A 17158-nucleotide genomic window follows, 5' to 3' on the forward strand; every position below is an offset into this window, starting at 1 on the left:
ACATTCCCATATACAGAAAGTTTGGCACAGATGTTAGTTCAGGGACAATCTTCCTCACCAAAATTTTTCTATATGGTGAAAATGCTTTATAATCTGTGAATCACCCCAAATTATGAGCCTCCTAACTCTCCAAACAAGTGATGGACTCGATGTTCTTATCTAATGAGTTACCAGTTGGCCTTGTCCTTAGTTATACAAGGACCAATGACTCGCACACTAGATTAGGCAGATCTTCCTGGGAGTCAAGAATTTGAGTTGACGCCTTTGTCCCACAGCAAGCAACAGACTCCAACTCGGTGATTCAGAGATTGCCGAAATGCGGTCGTCGGACCAGCTGCATTAAAATCACGCAAGTCGTTTACTGAGTTAACGTCCAAGTTATCGCCGCCACCCCCGGGTAAGTCAATCAGAATTCCGGGTGCGGGCCTCAGAATTTGCAAGTTTAACATTTCTCCAAATGATGTTGGGGATAAACTAACGTTTGAAAATCACAAAGATGTTGGCTAGGCGAGACTGGAGAACACCAGAAACTGTGGATAGTTCTTCAAAGGAGACTAAGGTTGGTGGGATGTCGAACAGGGGACACCAGAGAGGAGAGGGAGAACTCTTCGGGGTGTTTCTATCAAGACATAAATCCCCAATTACACCACATCCCTCACTCCGCCGACGTCCCACCACCGTCCGACGTCCCACCACCGGCGGGGCAACCAGCCCGCAGGGCTGTCCCCGCCACGTGACCCTTGCCTGGGGCACGCGGCGCAGACGACCCCGACTGGCGTGGGACGCTGCGAGTCAGGCTCCGCGCAGCGGAAGCTGGGAGAGTGGTTTCCGCTGCCAGCACCCAAGATGGAGGCACGAGTATCGCCACCACACCAAACACACGCTCTGTGCCCCGCCTCGGCTTCCTCGGGTCTCAGCGGACTTCTGCAAGTCACCGTGGGAAGCCTCCAGCGGGTGATTCTGCGCTCCGCCGGCGATACCACCTCCTATGCCCGGCCCGAGGCCCTCATTCCCCAGCCGCAGAATGCACTGGAAGCGCTCAGCCTGCACACTCCACTCCGCGCCCAGCCAGTAATACCACCCACGGCCGGCGCACGGCGGCGGTGTCCAGAATGCCGGGCGATAGGGCCTTCGTCCCACTTATTGGTGGGCCCACGCCGCGGGGCGGGCCTACACGCCCATTGGGCCGCGGACCATGTCAGTCTTGGGAAATCGGGAGAGGGAGGAGGAGACACACTCAGCTATTGGGCTCTCTCTTCTGTCAATCAAAGCGACATCCGGCGACAGCCATGGTCTCGGCTCGTTGATTGGAGAAACGTGTTCGTGGGAGGACGGAGGGGGCGGGCTTCCTACTGAGGTGGGAGGAGGAGGGGGCGGGGAGGGAAGCGGAGGCAGGGAGGTCTAGGCCAGCCGGCGGTGGCGGCGGCGAGGCCAGCACTCGGGCCGAGGGCCTGCTGTGGCGGCAGCGGCGGACGCTGAGCTCAGCAGCGGGTATCAGGCACATTCCTTTCCCTGAACGGGAGGGGCGCAGCGCCGCGGGGCCGAGGCTTATGGGGTGAGGGGCGGCGGGGTGGAGCTGAGGGGCAGGAGGCGGGAGCGGGCGGCCGAGCGGTGCTCGCGTCGGGGCCGGGCCCTGGGCCTGGCAGGGAGGGGCCGCGAGGCAGGGGAGAAAGCTGGCTCGGGTGGGTTGGACTGGGGAGGGCTGAGGGCAGGAGAAGGCGTGGTGTTAGGCCCGGGTTGGGAGCGGGGTGGGGCCATGGGGACGGAGGGCGGGGTGGGGTTTGGCAGAAGGGTGGGTCAAGGCCAGGAAAGTAGCACTTGTTCGCTGCTGTCCCAGAAGGCTAGAAGCCGAGGCGCCGAGAGCGGGCATGGCGACTTGGTCCCAGCCAGACTCGGGTATCCGGGGCAGGGTGGGACCGGGCTCAGCCAGAGGCTCTTGGGAGGTCTTAGTAATGAAATGCGTGAGAACGGGAGAGTAGTGTAAGCCGGAATTCTGGGTCGCAGTTGTGTTTACTCTAACCAAATAAGGGTGTGCGTGTGTCGGTCCGTCCCTCTTCCCCTTTAGGATGAAGCTGGTAGATGGGTCACAACAGTAAAGAGGGGACAGCTGTATCTTGCTTTGAGGTTAATGAAAGCTCAAAAGTAGAGACCAGAAACTGCACCAGAAGGACGTGCAGATTTACTCCCTCCCCACCTAGCTGTCTGGGTTTAGAGCTTGGCCATATCCTCCTGCTTTGGCTGAGAAGGTCATATGAATGGAAATAAAACCTGCCTATGCAAATTCTGGACCGAATAATCCTGCCTCAGTCCGCCCCCCCCCCATCCTTCTCACCCACCCTCCCTTTTTTTCATATGAGAGCGATAGGAAAGGCAAATCAGATTTCGAAGTTGGAAAAGCAAGACCTTTTTTTTTTTTCTATAAGTGGTGGCCTGAACGTTGTCCTCAAGTCTTTTTACACTGTCTCCCATAAGGGATCTCTCCCTCCCCTTTAGAACTGTAAGGGACGAGAATTGTAGGCAGTTTTCTCCTGAGAGCTGGGAAACCAACTTTCCTTTAAGATAGGAAATGCACTTCTCATGCTAAAAATAGAAGCTGTGTAGTCTGTGTATGGGGTGGGGGGAGGGTTGGTAAATCAGATAACATGTAAAGTATTTTGGATGCTCTGGGCATTATCTGCTTATCCAAAACAAGCTAGCTTTCAGGGCATTGCAAATTTTATATCCAGAAACTGGGATCTTTTGTGAGCCCTATTTTCCTTTCATAGTTGTTGTTTTGTGTGTAACAGATTTTTTGTTTTCCTGGGGGTATATGATAGTTGCTTTATTTTTAAATAAAAAATAAAAGTGGCCTTTTAATATGCTTTCTACTTTTTGCCTTGATAACGGTGGGAAAATTACGGACTCTTATCCTGTTGCTCTTGTGACTCCCATTTCAGGTTTCTCTGGAAACCCCCCTGGTAAGTGTGGAGGAGGAGGGACACTCTGACCCAAGACAAAAGGCCTGTAGCTCCAGCCAAAGAAAATAAACCTTAGGAGGGAGAAGGAAAAAAAAAAAACCGTCAGCTGTTCCTGAGAACAGCCTGCAGTGGAATCTACAGAGAGGACGACTAATGTGAGTGAGGAAGCAACTGTATGGACGGTGCAGACAGTAGGTCACGTGGGCCCTCAGGGCCGGGACTGCCTTAGGAGCAGTCGCACTTTCTGAGGTGAGGTGTCGAGAAGGGAAAAGTGAATGTGGTCTGGAGCGTGGCCTTGGCTCCGCGGGGTGTGCTTTCCTCTGAGGCCGTCAGGGAGCTCAGCCCCTTTGTTCTGCCAGGGTGGGGTACAGGGTTTGGCACTGAGGAGGGTAACTTGCTGGCTGGAGCAGCAGAGCAGTGGCCTTGATTTGCCTTTCGGAAGATTTAAAAACCAAAAAGCATAAACATTCTGGTCCTTCAGCAATGCTTTCTCTGAAGAAATACTTAACGGAAGGACTCCTCCAGTTCACCATTCTGCTGAGTTTGATTGGGGTGCGGGTGGACGTGGATACTTACCTGACCTCACAGCTCCCCCCGCTCCGGGAGATCATCCTGGGGCCCAGTTCTGCCTACACTCAAACCCAGTTCCACAACCTGAGGAATACCTTGGATGGCTATGGTATCCACCCCAAGAGCATAGACCTGGACAATTACTTCACTGCCCGGCGGCTCCTCAGTCAGGTGAGGGCCCTGGACAGGTTCCAGGTGCCGACCACTGAGGTAAACGCCTGGCTGGTCCACCGGGATCCGGAGGGGTCTGTCTCTGGCAGCCAGCCCAGCTCAGGCCTCGCCCTCGAGAGTTCCAGTGGCCTCCAAGATGTGACAGGCCCAGACAACGGGGTGCGAGAAAGCGAAACGGAGCAGGGATTCAGTGAAGATTTGGAGGATTTGGGGGCTGTAGCCCCTCCAGTCAGTGGAGACTTAACCAAAGAGGTTAGTGGCCACATGGAGGGGTGGGCGGGAGGGGTTTGGGGTGGGGGTGGGGGTGGGGGTGGGGGTGGGGGATCCTGGAGGAGGATGGTGATAGTACCAACCCCTGTAAAGAACCAGAGGTTCTAGGGTGGGTCTCAGGCATTGTTCTTGGATAGGAATGGGCTGAATTGTCTGACTGAGACTGGGGGCTGGGAGCATTTCCTTGTGTTGAACCATTGACCCACCTTTAAGTGTACTGTCAGGGCAGTGGGAGGTTCCTAGAACATGCCAGCGTGTTTACTGCTTGGATTTCAACATGACTCCGGGAGCCCGGGTGGGGGAGGGAGTCATGTTGTGATGGGCTTTGGTGCGGTGTATATCTGTTGCTAAGACACAAATACTTTGTGGACTCTTGCCTTGTACCTTCCCCCACATCAAAACACACATACATATCCTGAAGTTCTCCTCCCTTGTGGTCAGGCCTGTTGTTGTAAGGTCCTGATAAGTCGACTCTCCTGGGCTTGAGCCAAGGGGTAGATTTAGATAGTTATTCTTGGCCATGAGAGGGCCAAGGCTCCCATTCTTTGCTCAAGGCCCACTGCAGGGAGGAGGAGGAGAGGGCTAGGAGCTAGAGGAGAAACTGCCTCTGCTGCCTAAGTCAGCTTGCTCTGAGTATCAGAGATCTTTAGCTCCTGACATGGGGCTGATGTATACTGTTCTGGGCAGAAAGTCATGCAGGTGCCTTTAACAATGTGAGTGGCACTGCCCCTATCCTACCACCATGATGATAAGACTGCTTTCAACTTTGTGTTTGGCCCTAGCTTGCCAGTTGCCCTTAAGGAGCTTGAAAACAGGCCTGCTGCAGTCTCCTGGCCATTAGGGAGAGAAGGCTGGATTACGCTGCGCTGGGTTTTCCGGAGTTGAGTCTTTGGTGGGGCATCTTTAGGGAGGGGGGGATGTGGAAGTATGTAAAAAGTTTTACAGATGCTGCAGAACTTGGCTCTTTCTGCCCACCACTCGGACCAGGTTTCATCTCCCATCCTGTGTTTGGGCCTGTTCCTGAGTTAAGTTCTCTGAATGTTACTGACCATCAAAGCATGTGGCTTTCTCTGGGCCAGTGGTCCTCAACTAGGGGTGATTTTGCCCCCCAGGGGACATGTGACTATGTCTAGACACAGTTTTGGCTGTTACAACTGGAGGAAGTGCCATTGGTATCTAGTGGGGAGAGGCCAGGGATGCTGCTGAACTTCCTAAAATGCACAGGACAGCCCCTAAATGATAGAATGAACTGGCCCCAAATGTCAGTAGTGCCAGGGTTGCTCTGTTTCTGCTCAGCTGGCTCAGACTGGATCTACTTTGAGAGAGACTAGAATTATCTGAGTGTGGGATCCATGAGCATTCCTTACCTTTCAGTGCCTCTTTTCTAGATTCATACAGTGCTCCTGGGAACTTTACCTCTCTTCTGCTTCCTCTGTCCTTTTCTTTCAAATGGGCTCCAGTCTTGGCACAGCGATCTGAGGAAGTATGCCTCCCAGCCTCCTCTTCTCTCCTCCTGCCCCATTGTAGCTCCCCAAGGGGTGGGTGTAATTGGACTCGCGCCTGGGAACCCTGGAGGGATAGCTCCATTCCTATTCCTGTGGAGAGGTCTCCCGGGATGGGATGGGATGGGATGTTTTGGATATAATTGGATGGCTTGGGGTGGAATAGGATGGGACTTTGACTCTGCTTTCCTCCATTTATTGGCTTTTATGAAGGTTGTGCTTTCCCTGACCCCAGGCCTTCACTGCTCCCTTTGGGGGCTAGGGGTGGGTCGTCATTGGAGGCCCAGGCTGAGTATGGGGGAAGGGAGGATTATTATGTGTCTAGAACAACATTTCCTCAGCAACTCGGGGATAAAAATACCCAGGTCCCGAGCATGTGACAGGCACTGCTGGAGCTGGTATTATCCCTGGGGTGGCAGCGCTCCCCTGCTGCCAGGCCTGTTCGATGGACAGCCATAGCCCAGGCCCTTGTCAGGGATAGGATTCCCCTCGAGGTTGGCACTCTGCCCAGAGCAGGGGGTGGCCTTTGTACAGCTCTTCCCAGGCGAGGAGCAGTCTGTGACCAAGGAGAACATACTGTCCCTGACCTGACCTTAGGCTCAAAGGGAGCAGCAGTGAGGATGGGAGTTGGACTAGTGATCCTGATTCTCTCAGGAGCTTCTTTCCTGCTTTAGAGATGAGGGCCCAGGGTCGGGCACAGAATGGTCTTGAACTAGCTGGGCTAGAGTGAGCGTGGGGGACACCTTTGTAGACAGGATGTTGCAGAGCACCTGTCTCCTTCAGTGCTGGCCTTTCAGGCTCGTGTTGCCCTCCTCTTGTCGGGGCTGGGCCTGGCCAGCACTGTGACATCGCTGCACGTGTGCAAATGGCTTTCCCTCTTATTCTTACCTGGCCTGTTGTAGGGTCACAAAGCCCCTGGCTCACAGTGGGTCTGGGTGGACTGGGTTCCTGCCCAGCCTAGCCTGTGATCCTTGGGCTTGAGGACAACTGGCCACAGCCCTTCTGAGGAACGGGAAAACTCCTTTCACTTCCAGGGAAGAACTTAGATTCCCGGAGAGGCTGCGGGAGGAGTGTCTGCCCAGTCCTGAGTGGGCTGGGCAAGCAGGATGCGACAGGAGGGAAAGTGGCACCCCTTCCCCCCAGGGCTCTCTCACTGCGCCACCCTGGCTGGCTGACTGGGCTGGGTGGGGCTGCCCGCCCCTGGGTGCGTCTCCTTGAGGAGACGGAGGCGGCCCAGGGATGGGCTGGTTCCTTGCGGCAGCTTCTCCAGCTGCCCTGGTGCAGAGATTGGCTCCCGGCTGCAGCTAGGTAACAGGCGGTGGGAGGGGATTGGCTCCTTGCGCATCTCCAGCGGAGACTTGGGGGAGGAGATTGGCTCTCGTCGCAGCCTAGGTAACGACAGTGGGAGGGGATTGGCTCTTTCCGCAGCCCAGCTGCTGACCTGGGGGAGGGGATTGGCTCTCTGCAGCCTCAGCAGTGACCTGCGGGGTGGGAGGGGGAGGGGATTGGCTCCTTGCTGCAGCCTAGGTAACAAGTTTGGGGGGCGTGGGGAGGGGGAGAGAGGGAGGAGCGGGAGGATAGGCCCAGGAGGGAGCTTGCTTTCCTCTGCAGCTTGAGCACGGAGCATGGGGTGGGAGTCCCATCTCACTGCAGCCTCTGCGGTGAGCTCAGGGTGGGGGCTGCCGGGCGCCTGAGTGGAACTGGGGTTGTGAGGTGGGAGGGGGCTGCTCAAGGATGGAAGAAGGGGGCTGGGCTGGGCTGCCCAGGCAGCAGCACGGGCGGGGCACCCTCCTCAGGCCCCTCGGAGCTAGCAAGGGGCCACCCTTCCAGCCTGGTGTGCTCCCTGCAAGCCAAGAGCTCCGTGCAGCCCCCTGTCCGGCTTCCCGGCACCGGCTGCCCTGGGGCTCATCTCGCAGACCATGACCCGCCTGGACCGCAGCTCTCACAGTGGTGGGGGCCATGCCAAAGGGAGCCAGCCCCTTAACTCTTTGCTGGCTGGTCACCGGGTGGCCCAGCCCCCCTCTGCTCCTGGGTCCAGGGCTTCTGTTCAGGTTGGTGTATGTGGGGAGACTAAAGGGAGAGGCACATCTGGGAGGTCTTAGGATCCGGGAGGGTTATGGTGGGAAAGGGATACCTAGTCTGGCTAGTCTGGGCTAGGGAGGTGGGTCTAATCTAAGGATATGGCTTTCTGGAAAGTGTCTGTTTTTTAACCTCTGAGTGGAAGGCAACAGTTGAGGGTTTCTTCAGCTCTAGAGGAGCGGCATGTGTAGGAAGCCCTAACGGCTCTAATTTATTGGGGTTCTATGCTAGTGGCAGTGGGGGTGGCAGTAGATGGAGGAACTGATCAGGAGCCACCAGGGTAGAACAGGAGGGAGGCATTTTGGTGCTTGAGGTGGCAATTGTGGCTGAGCAGTGATGGGGGCTATGTCCTTGAGGGGGTTGACTGCTGGGGAGTCAGTGAGTCCTGGGGTGTGGTAAGAAAGGGAGTGAGAGCACTGGTGTGAGGGGACACCATGGGGCCGGCCGGGGCAGGGGTGGGGTGCTCAGTGAGGATCACCTGACTGCCTGAGGTTCTCTGGGGTTGAGGCAGCTTGCTAGGATCCGCTGAGAGTGGGGATTCTGGCAGGGATGGATCTTGAGGTGAGCCTGGGCTTTAAGAGTTGTGGGTGTTCAGCTACTCCAGCCTCAGCCAGGGGAGGCTGTGGGAAGGGGTGGAGACAGCCTGTCGTTGTCACTGGTTGCATCAGGTGGTTGCAAATGCAGGGATTTTCCTCGCCAGCCCACCCCACCCCTTTATGCAAATGAAATGGCACCATAGGCTGATGCAAGCCTGGGCACCTCAAAGCAATTCTGCATGACAATTCGCCTTGCTTGCTATTGCCAGTTTCCTACAAACCAAGTTTTAAGGGATTCCCATTCCTGAAATGAGAGGTGTCTCCTACTACCCCTTTCTTCTTATGTCGCGGTGAGGTGGCCCTGCTTTTTTGGCCCAGCTGTGTCTCTGGTCCCGATCCCAAGCCCACAGATCTGTGTGGTGATGGTCATGCTAGTGGGTTTTTTTGAAGGCTGGTGTCTGGAAATGGATGAATGAAGCCTTACTGGTACGAGGGGCCAGGGTACAGGCTGGCAGGTGTAGGGCTGGGAGGGGCCCCACCCAGGACTAACTGAAAGGATGCTAGGAGGGACCTGTGAGGGGCAGGACAAGGAGGAGCCCCTGGACTTGAGACCTAAAGTCATGGTGATCTGTCTTTCAGGACATAGATCTGATTGACATCCTTTGGCGACAGGATATTGACCTGGGGGCTGGGCGTGAGATTTTTGACTATAGTCATCGCCAGAAGGAACAGGATGTGGATAAGGAACTACAAGATGGAGCGGAGCAGGAGGACACCTGGCCAGGCGAGGGTGCAGAAGCTCTGGCACGAAACCTGCTAGTGGATGGAGAAACTGGGGAGAGCTTCCCTGCACAGGTACTCCCACCTCTGCCCAGTTCTAGAAACTTCCCCTTAGAGAAGGCAAGTAATGTCTGTGGGATGGGCCTGAATTATATTTTGGGTTGAGGTCTCTAAGTCACAGTGAGTGGGCTGAGGGGCCAGACCTTGGTAACAAACAACACAGCGGAGGCAACACCTGGCAGCTTCCTGCTTGCGTCGGGACTCTTCCACTCTCCCTCTGTTCTTCCTGGAGTTGGGGACCCGGGGCAGCCATTAGCCTGGGAATGGAGGGAGAGTTCAGGCCTGCAACCACGTAGGTCCTCCTTTAGTTTCCCCTCCAAAAGGGTGGGAAAGAGGCTTTGGCCCGCACGCGGCAAAGGCGCAGGTCAGTCAGACTTACAGTTGCTGTTGCCACAGGTGCCTGGTGGGGAGGACCAGAGGGCCCTGTCCTTGGAAGAGTGCCTTAGGCTGCTGGAGGCCACCTGCCCCTTTGGGGAGAATGCTGAGGTGAGCAGGACTCCAGGGAGAGCCCACCGAGCCAGCAGGGCAGCCTGCACATGGTGTGTCCCTGCGCGGCTGCCTGAGGGGCCAGCTCTTGCTGTTGGCCTCGTCCTAGCTGCTGGGGGTGAATTCAGAGGAAGGAAGAAACAGAACCTCACTGGCAGTCTCTGGGAGGAAAGCAGAAAGTGGTCTTTCCTTCTCTGTTAAAACCTCTGTGTTTTGCCCTAGTTTCCGGCAGACATTTCCAGCATAACAGAAGCCGTGCCTAGTGAGAGTGAGCCCCCAGGTCTTCAAAACAACCTCTTGTCTCCTCTCTTGACGGGGACAGAATCACCATTTGATTTGGAACAGCAGTGGCAAGATCTCATGTCCATCATGGAAATGCAGGTAGGACTATCAGAGCACAGACCTGTGGGACTGTGTGTGGGTCATCTTAGCACTCAGTTGCTTTTTCATCTCTAGGAAGAGAAAGAGTAACACCTCTCTGTCTGACCCATGGGAAAGTAGGAACCCTGACAGGTAACTGTCCAGCTGTCCTTGGGACAGTGCGGGGTGGAGTCAAAACCCTGGGGCTGAGTCTTCTAAAGCAGGCCTGCCTCCTTGGTATGCCTTCTTCCTTCCGTCAGGCAGATAACCACTTGGCTGGGTGCCTCCAAGGTTTAGCATCAATAAAAGCCAACATTCAGGCAGTGCTTTACAGCCGTTGTCATCGCTTGGCCCTCACAATCATCTAATCAGCCCTTTATTATTTTAAAGTGAAGAAATTGAAGCTCAGAGAGGTTAAGTGACATGCCCATGGTCAAACAGCAAGTGGTGCAGCTAGGTTTTCTAACTTCAAGGCTGGGTGTTCTTTTCACTGGGCTGATTTTGCAGTGAAGAGGCAAGGCCGTCAGAGTTAGGTAGTTTTCTTCCTCTCCCTCCAAGGTAGGGAATCTGGCCAAAGATGGCAGGAGCTGGTCAGTCCTGCATTGGGGTGGAGTCAGGAGGAACCCATCTCTGCCAGGCCTAGTGGACCAAGCGGGGCCAGGAGCTGATGCTGTGGGCTCTAGTTTCCAGTCTCTTGCCTTTACAACCGTGGAGCAGTGCCTGTGTAGCGTGCCTGCTAGTGTGAGCACCCCACCACCCCTGGGAAGGAGTCTGCTCCAAGTGAACTATGATGCCTTTCTTCCCTCCCAGGCCATGGAAGTGAACACATCAACAAGTGAGATCCTGTACAATGCCCCTCCTGGAGACCCACTGAGCACCAACTACAGCCTTGCCCCCAACACTCCCATCAATCAGAATGTCAGCCTGCATCAGGCGTCCCTGGGGGGCTGCAGCCAGGACTTCTCACTCTTCAGCCCTGAGGTGGAGAGCCTGCCTGTGGCCGGCAGCTCCACGCTGCTCCCGCTGGCCCCCAGCAATTCCACCAGCCTCAACTCCACCTTTGGTTCCACCAACCTGGCAGGGCTCTTCTTTCCACCCCAGCTCAATGGCACAGCCAATGACACAGCAGGCCCTGAGCTGCCTGACCCGCTGGGGGGTCTGCTAGACGAAGCCATGCTGGATGAGATCAGCCTGATGGACCTGGCCATTGAAGAAGGCTTCAACCCCGTGCAGGCCTCCCAGCTCGAAGAGGAATTTGACTCTGACTCAGGCCTCTCCTTGGACTCCAGCCATAGCCCTTCCTCCCTGAGCAGCCCTGAAGGCAGCTCTTCTTCCTCCTCCTCCTCCTCCTCCTCCTCTTCCTCTTCCTCCTCCTCCTCCTCTGCTTCTTCCTCAGCCTCTTCCTCCTTTTCTGAGGAAGGCGCCGTTGGCTATAGCTCTGACTCTGAGACCCTGGATCTGGAAGAGGCTGAGGGAGCTGTGGGCTACCAGCCTGAGTATTCCAAGTTCTGCCGCATGAGCTACCAGGATCCGTCTCAGCTCTCCTGCCTGCCCTACTTGGAGCATGTGGGCCACAACCACACGTACAACATGGCGCCCAGTGCCCTCGACTCCGCTGACCTGCCACCACCCAGCACTGTCAAGAAAGGCAGCAAGGAGAAGCAGGCCGACTTCCTAGACAAGCAGATGAGCCGGGATGAGCATCGAGCCCGAGCCATGAAGATCCCCTTCACCAATGACAAAATCATCAACCTGCCTGTGGAGGAGTTCAATGAGTTGTTATCCAAATACCAGCTGAGCGAGGCCCAGCTGAGCCTCATCCGTGACATCCGGCGCCGGGGCAAGAACAAGATGGCGGCGCAGAACTGCCGCAAGCGCAAGCTGGACACCATCCTGAACCTGGAGCGGGATGTGGAGGACCTGCAGCGCGACAAAGCCCGACTGCTGCAGGAGAAGGTGGAGTTCCTCCGGTCCCTGCGGCAGATGAAGCAGAAGGTCCAGAGCCTGTACCAGGAGGTGTTCGGGCGGCTGCGGGATGAGAATGGGCGACCCTACTCACCCAGTCAGTATGCGCTCCAGTATGCCGGGGATGGCAGTGTCCTCCTCATTCCCCGCACCTTGGCCGACCAGCAGGCCCGGCGGCAGGAGAGGAAGCCAAAGGACCGGAGGAAGTGAGCCTGGGGAGGAAGGGGGGTTGACGCTCACCAAGATGGAAACTGGAGAAGGGCTGGGCCTGGACCTGGACCTACAGTGGGGACTTTCATGCCTTCTTATCCAATAGATCTTCTCAGATGGGATGACTGCGGGTCAGTGGACAGGAAGAGGCAGGCGCAGGCGCTGTCTGGCTCAGCTTCCCTCACTGCGGGAGGTGGAAGTGGCCAGACTGTTTGGGTGGACAGGGTCTTCACCCCTACTCCTTTTCTTTGAGGGAAGGGGTGCTGCTGGCATTGCTAGAGGCCAAAAGAGGAAGGAAGGGACTTGTGAGAGGAGAGGAAAGTAGAAGAAAGTCTCATTCCTGGAAGGAAGGAAGGACAGAAGGAAGGAAGGAAGGAAGGGAAAAACCCCAAAAAAATCAAAGCGGGAAGAAAACCAAAGAGCAGGTTAAGGTTGGCTCTGGCCAGGATTCCAGGCAGCAGGTTTTAGGTGGAAGTAGGTCATGGTGTGAATAAACCCCACTTCACCCCAGGGAGGGGTGGTGCACTGACAGGGTGGGTTCAGGGAGGGGCTTTGTGAACTCTTTTCTGCTCCTGTGCTTTGGCATCCCTGAAGGGGCGCTCTCGGATATCTCTGTAGTGTTTCAATCCTAGGGGAGCCACTGGGACCCAACACTGACTTGGAGGGTTAGGGTCAAAGGGGAGAGGGAACAGAAAAGGATCATGAGGCCCGTGTTGCAGCAGCCCCAGCACCAAGCATGTCACTCACTGCCCTGCCACTCCATCTCCCTCTGCCCGGTCACCCCTGAGCTGAGGCTCCCCCATCTCCATCAGAGCCTGCATGTGAATGCTGTTCTCTTCCTGCCCGCGTGCCTGCCCTCACTGGCTGCCTGCAGCTCTTCTGCAGCTGGGGTGCTGCCAGTGCCCCCAGTGCTGGGCCTGCCACCTTCCTCTTGTGGGGGCTGCTCTGAGGCAGGGGGCTGATGTGGAGAAGCCAGGCAGTATTCAGCACAACTCTGGGGAGTGACCCTTCCCTCAGGCCTCCCCTCCTAACAACTGGGCTTGTCACTGGAGAAAACAAAAACCACAAAACCCGGCAACAAACAACAAAACTAGTCCTCTTAGAGTTTCTTGCGCTTTGATTTTTTAGGGCTTGAGCCCTGTTTCACTTATAGGGTCTAGAATGCTTGTGTTGAGTAAAAAGGAGATACCCCAATATTCAAAGCTGCTAAATGTTCTCTTTGCCATAAAGACTCCGTGTAACTGTGTGAAACACTTGGGACTTTTCTCCTCTTGTCCTGAGGTCTCCGTCTGCTTTCTTTTTTGGGTTTCTTTCTAGGAGAATGAGAAGTGCATGTAATGGGGACTGAGAGCGCCCCCCTCCCCAGGCTCTAGGCCACAGGCAGCTTCTCCGCACCCCCAGCTTAGCAGGGGCTCCCGGAGGACTGCCTGGGGGAGGCAGAGAGGGGAGTGCCAAGGTGGCCAGATGGTTCCAGGACCACAGTGTCTTTATTTTTAACTGTTTGCCACTGCTGCCCCTACCCCTGCCCGGCTCTGGAGTACTCTCTGCCCCAGACTAGCAGGAGTGAGTTCAGGGGGGAGCGCTGATTCTCCCCGCAGTGTTGGGGGGGGGGGGGCATACCTTCTAACTGAGCAGTAGGGATAGAAGGCACGAGCCTGGGAACTGCTTTTATAAATTATTTTCCTTGTAGATTTTATTTTTAATTTATCTCTGTGACCTGCTAGGGAGAGGAGAGAGAGAGAGAGAGAGAGAGATGCTGTGAGCACATGACAAAATAAAATAAAATAAAATGGATGATTCATTCTGAAGTGCAATTTTTCCCTACTTTTGAATTTAAATTGACTAAAGGAAACAGGCCGCATGAGGGGAGGACCAGCCATTGTGTGGCTAAGGCAGAGCTCATGTGGGAAGGTGGGTGGAGAGCAAGGGAGGTTGACAATGAGGAATTTAGGAAGACAAAAGAAAACTCTTGAATACTGCATTAAGCCTTCCAAGCAGGTGTTCTGTACCTCTCCAGGCTTTGCCAGCTGAATCTTCTTAGGAAGGATTCAGAATCCTGTTTGCACCTCTTTCTCCTAGAGTGGCTGGGCTGGGTGGAGGTGGTGTCACCTGGCCCGGCTCCTTGCCTATCCACCTGCGACAAACCATTTTTAATCCTGATTGTGCTGTTATTTCTCTGGTGGCCCCACCTGCCAAAAGGGTGCTGAGCATTGGATTGTAGGCACACTGATGGCTGTAATGGTGAAAACCTCAGTAATCAGTGTAACAGAGCAGGCCACAGAACTAGAGAAGCAGGAAGCTAGACCCGGGTTTGAGGCACTGGAAAACCTCCCCAGCTGAGGTGACTAGCATCTCTTCTCCCTAAGAAGAAGAAAGAAAAAAAAAAAACCCCAAAACCCCACTTTAATACCAAGCCTTTGAAGAGCTGAATGCTTCCAGGTACTGGGTAAACCGGTTGCTGGAACTGTCACATGCCCCTCTTGGAGTAGGTGCTTAGCAAATGCGTGAATTGTAACGAATGCTCACCTGGCAGCTTCTGTCACTGCTGGACAAGGTTTAGGACCAGAGGCTGTGATCCCCGTAACGGAAGCTGTGATAGTGAGCTCCCGTCCGTGTACCACTGGCTCAGCCTCGTCCGTTAATGATGCTACTACCGGTTTATCCTAAGGGGTGGAACACAATTCCAGGAATAATGTTGATTTCTTATTTGTTTTTGTTTACTATGGCTTTTTTTCCCCCATCTCTAGTTGGCAAGGGTTGGTCATATCAAACAAGAGCTCTTTGCTAATTAGGAATTAATGTCTGTAAGCCAGGTAAAATGAAGATTCTTAAAGGAAAAGACTAAAAATTAAGTTTGAAAAACTTTAATTCATGCTGATAAAATACAAATCATAATCAGAAAACTGACAATTCAGAGGAATGTTTTTGTAGCCCTTCTAGAAATGCATATGTGTATTTTTGTTTAGTACACAAGTAGGCTGTAACTTTTATCTTGTTTTGCAACTTTTCAAAACAGATTTGAAGACTTTTCAAGAGAAAAATTCCTCTCAGCCTCTTTGCTAGTGTTGCCCCTGGCCTGAGAAAGTATATTTTTGTCACCCCCTCCCCCACGTCCCCTTATGGAGAGATGTGCGGTTGTGTCTAGGATCACGGTGATTGGCTAGGGCTTTGGGCCAAGTTGGTCAGCACTGGCGTGGGGCTGACCTCTTTCTGCGGCTGGCAGGTGGAATGGGTGTTCCAGCTTCAGGGCTTTTTCTGGCAGAAAGATGAGGGCCTCAAGGCCTATGAAAGAGCCGCTACACCTAAGACGGGAAGTGAGAAGGGGCCCGAGTTCAGGGAAACGAGCAGGCCTCAGGCTTAGGTGGGGGTAGAAAGCTCGCTTTATCTTGACTTCAGCAGTCTTAGGCTTCATTCAGACAGATTTTTCTACACATCTTAATTCATGTAAGGAGATGGAAGCAGACTCATCGTTTCGCCCTCTGCCCTGCACAGATCTCACCAGTGAAGCTACAGCTATTTCAGTATCAGTAAAAGTGGAAGAAATACATAACTGAGAATAGTGATCTGGAGACATGTTGAGTGTCATCCAGACTTGGCCTCTATGGCTGACTACCAGCCTTTACTAGGGGAAGCTGAATTAGTCAGACAGCTGGGGTTTGAACGGGGAGGTACTCTCCAAGGAACCTGCCCCTCTGGCCACCCTCGTCCCTCAACCCCCAGCTACGCCAGGCCTTGCCGCACTTCAGGTTTGTTTGCCAAATAGCTGGAAAGACAAGTGCCTTGCAGGAAAAAGTAACATCCCCACGACCCTCAAGTCTCCTACCTCATCCAGTAGGCAGTGACCTAGACGACAACTTTAGAAGCTCAGACTAAACGTAGTTTTTAAGGCACGACCAGCAAGAAGTCCGTTTCCTTACTGATGCTATCCCTGTACAGATGTGGGTCCTAGTTGGGTGTCTGCTTCCTTGGAAGTCATTTTCCCAACTAAGTGTAGAAATTCTCTAGCAAAACCCACATGCTTGATTATCATGAGTGGTTAAGCCTTGTTTTCCTACCACTGACCCATCTGGGAAGCGAAATGGACCCACAGATCTTTGACTTGTCATTTTGTCTGTGTACCAAGAATAACCTTTCTTTCACCTTTACTTTCTTCTCCCACAGAGGTCAGCCGTCCTCCTTGCCCCTAGTTCTTAACTTCATAGGGGAGAGTAAGCGTGCGGGACTCTGGGGGTACGTGTGAAACTTAACACCTGATTTGAGTTCTAGTCCTTGTTCTGTCCAGGATTTATCTGAAAGTCCACGTCTGCCTGAATTAGTTGAGAAACAGAATCTAGTGCACAAGTTGTCTCCGGAGGAGTGAGAGTATGAGACCTTGCTAAAGAGGTGTGTTTTCCAGATCAGCTGGATAGAAACGCTCGTCTTCCTTTGTGAGTACACAAAAATACCAAGCAAAGTCTTCATGCTGGTTCCTTTCCAGTCTAACTTTAATTGCAGAATGGAGATAGGCTGTACACTATTTGTTATATCATTCCAGATGCTACTTCAACCAAGGAAACAGAACCTAGTTCTCTTGGGGCGAGGTGGAGGAAAGGAGTCGGTGCTCTGCCTTTTGTTTTAAACACAAATTTTATTAGGCTAACTCAGTTGTCTTAAACCTTCCTATCCTCAGCGAGGGCTTGAAGCAGTAATTGAAACAATGGGCCCACGTCCCATAGCCAGGCCCCAAAGTTGCCTAGCCTGACCCCGAGGTTATGCAAACAGTAAACAGGGCACAATTGGTCAAAGTCAACTAGGATTTAAAAATCCATGTGGGGTAAACAGCCGCTCTGGTACTATCACAAACCAGCATGCAAACCCACAAGGTCATAATGCAGACCCAGACCTGCTGTCGAATACTTTAACACAAGCTATTCAATACAAACAAAAACTACAGAGCCGAAGTGTCGAATTGTCTGCACATATTGTAAACTTAAATGTTTCAGCCTCGCCTCAAAGTTCCGCTACCTCACTGGCCTAAGGGCCAAGTATGCTTTTCATCCCAGCAGAATGGTTTTATTTCAGCTTTCAATATTCAGCAGTTTATTCAGAGGAAAGCGCCCAAAGCCAAGGTTGATTACAAGTCATCCATAGAAGAGAGATGAGCACTTTGAACACGTTGGCTAGGAAAGCAGTAACTTTTGAAGAAAACCTCAATGCTGGAGGGGCGAACCAA

The 17158-nt window shown here is 53.8% G+C and overlaps 1 protein-coding gene across 19 annotated transcripts; it reads left to right on the plus strand.

The window, feature by feature from the left end:
- NFE2L1 (NFE2 like bZIP transcription factor 1) lies at window positions 1–13747 on the plus strand. Of its 19 annotated transcripts, none has more exons than XM_070560552.1 (6): window positions 1–397; window positions 2937–3950; window positions 8725–8940; window positions 9322–9411; window positions 9634–9792; window positions 10582–13747. In XM_070560552.1, exons 2-6 carry the CDS (start codon window positions 3441–3443, stop codon window positions 11944–11946), a joined length of 2340 nt encoding a protein of 779 aa, XP_070416653.1. In that variant the 5' UTR covers window positions 1–397; window positions 2937–3440; the 3' UTR covers window positions 11947–13747. The 19 variants fall into 19 exon arrangements, with proteins under 19 accessions (XP_070416653.1, XP_070416656.1, XP_070416659.1 ...); XM_070560555.1 differs by having other exon boundaries at window positions 224–397; window positions 8758–8940; XM_070560549.1 differs by lacking the exon at window positions 1–397 and adding an exon at window positions 1334–1491.
- The last annotated feature ends 3411 nt before the right edge of the window (window positions 13748–17158 follow it).

This window comes from Equus przewalskii, chromosome 10 (assembly GCF_037783145.1).
Source record: "Equus przewalskii isolate Varuska chromosome 10, EquPr2, whole genome shotgun sequence".
Taxonomy (NCBI): domain Eukaryota; kingdom Metazoa; phylum Chordata; class Mammalia; order Perissodactyla; family Equidae; genus Equus; species Equus przewalskii.

Coding starts and splice junctions, on each gene's coding strand:
- NFE2L1 (XM_070560552.1), top strand. CDS start 3,441: ATGCTTTCTCTGAAGAAATACTTAACGGAAGGACTCCTCCAGTTCACC. Junction 3,951..8,724: donor GTGGAGACTTAACCAAAGAG/GTTAGTGGCCAC, acceptor TCTGTCTTTCAG/GACATAGATCTGATTGACAT. Junction 9,412..9,633: donor CCTTTGGGGAGAATGCTGAG/GTGAGCAGGACT, acceptor GTTTTGCCCTAG/TTTCCGGCAGACATTTCCAG.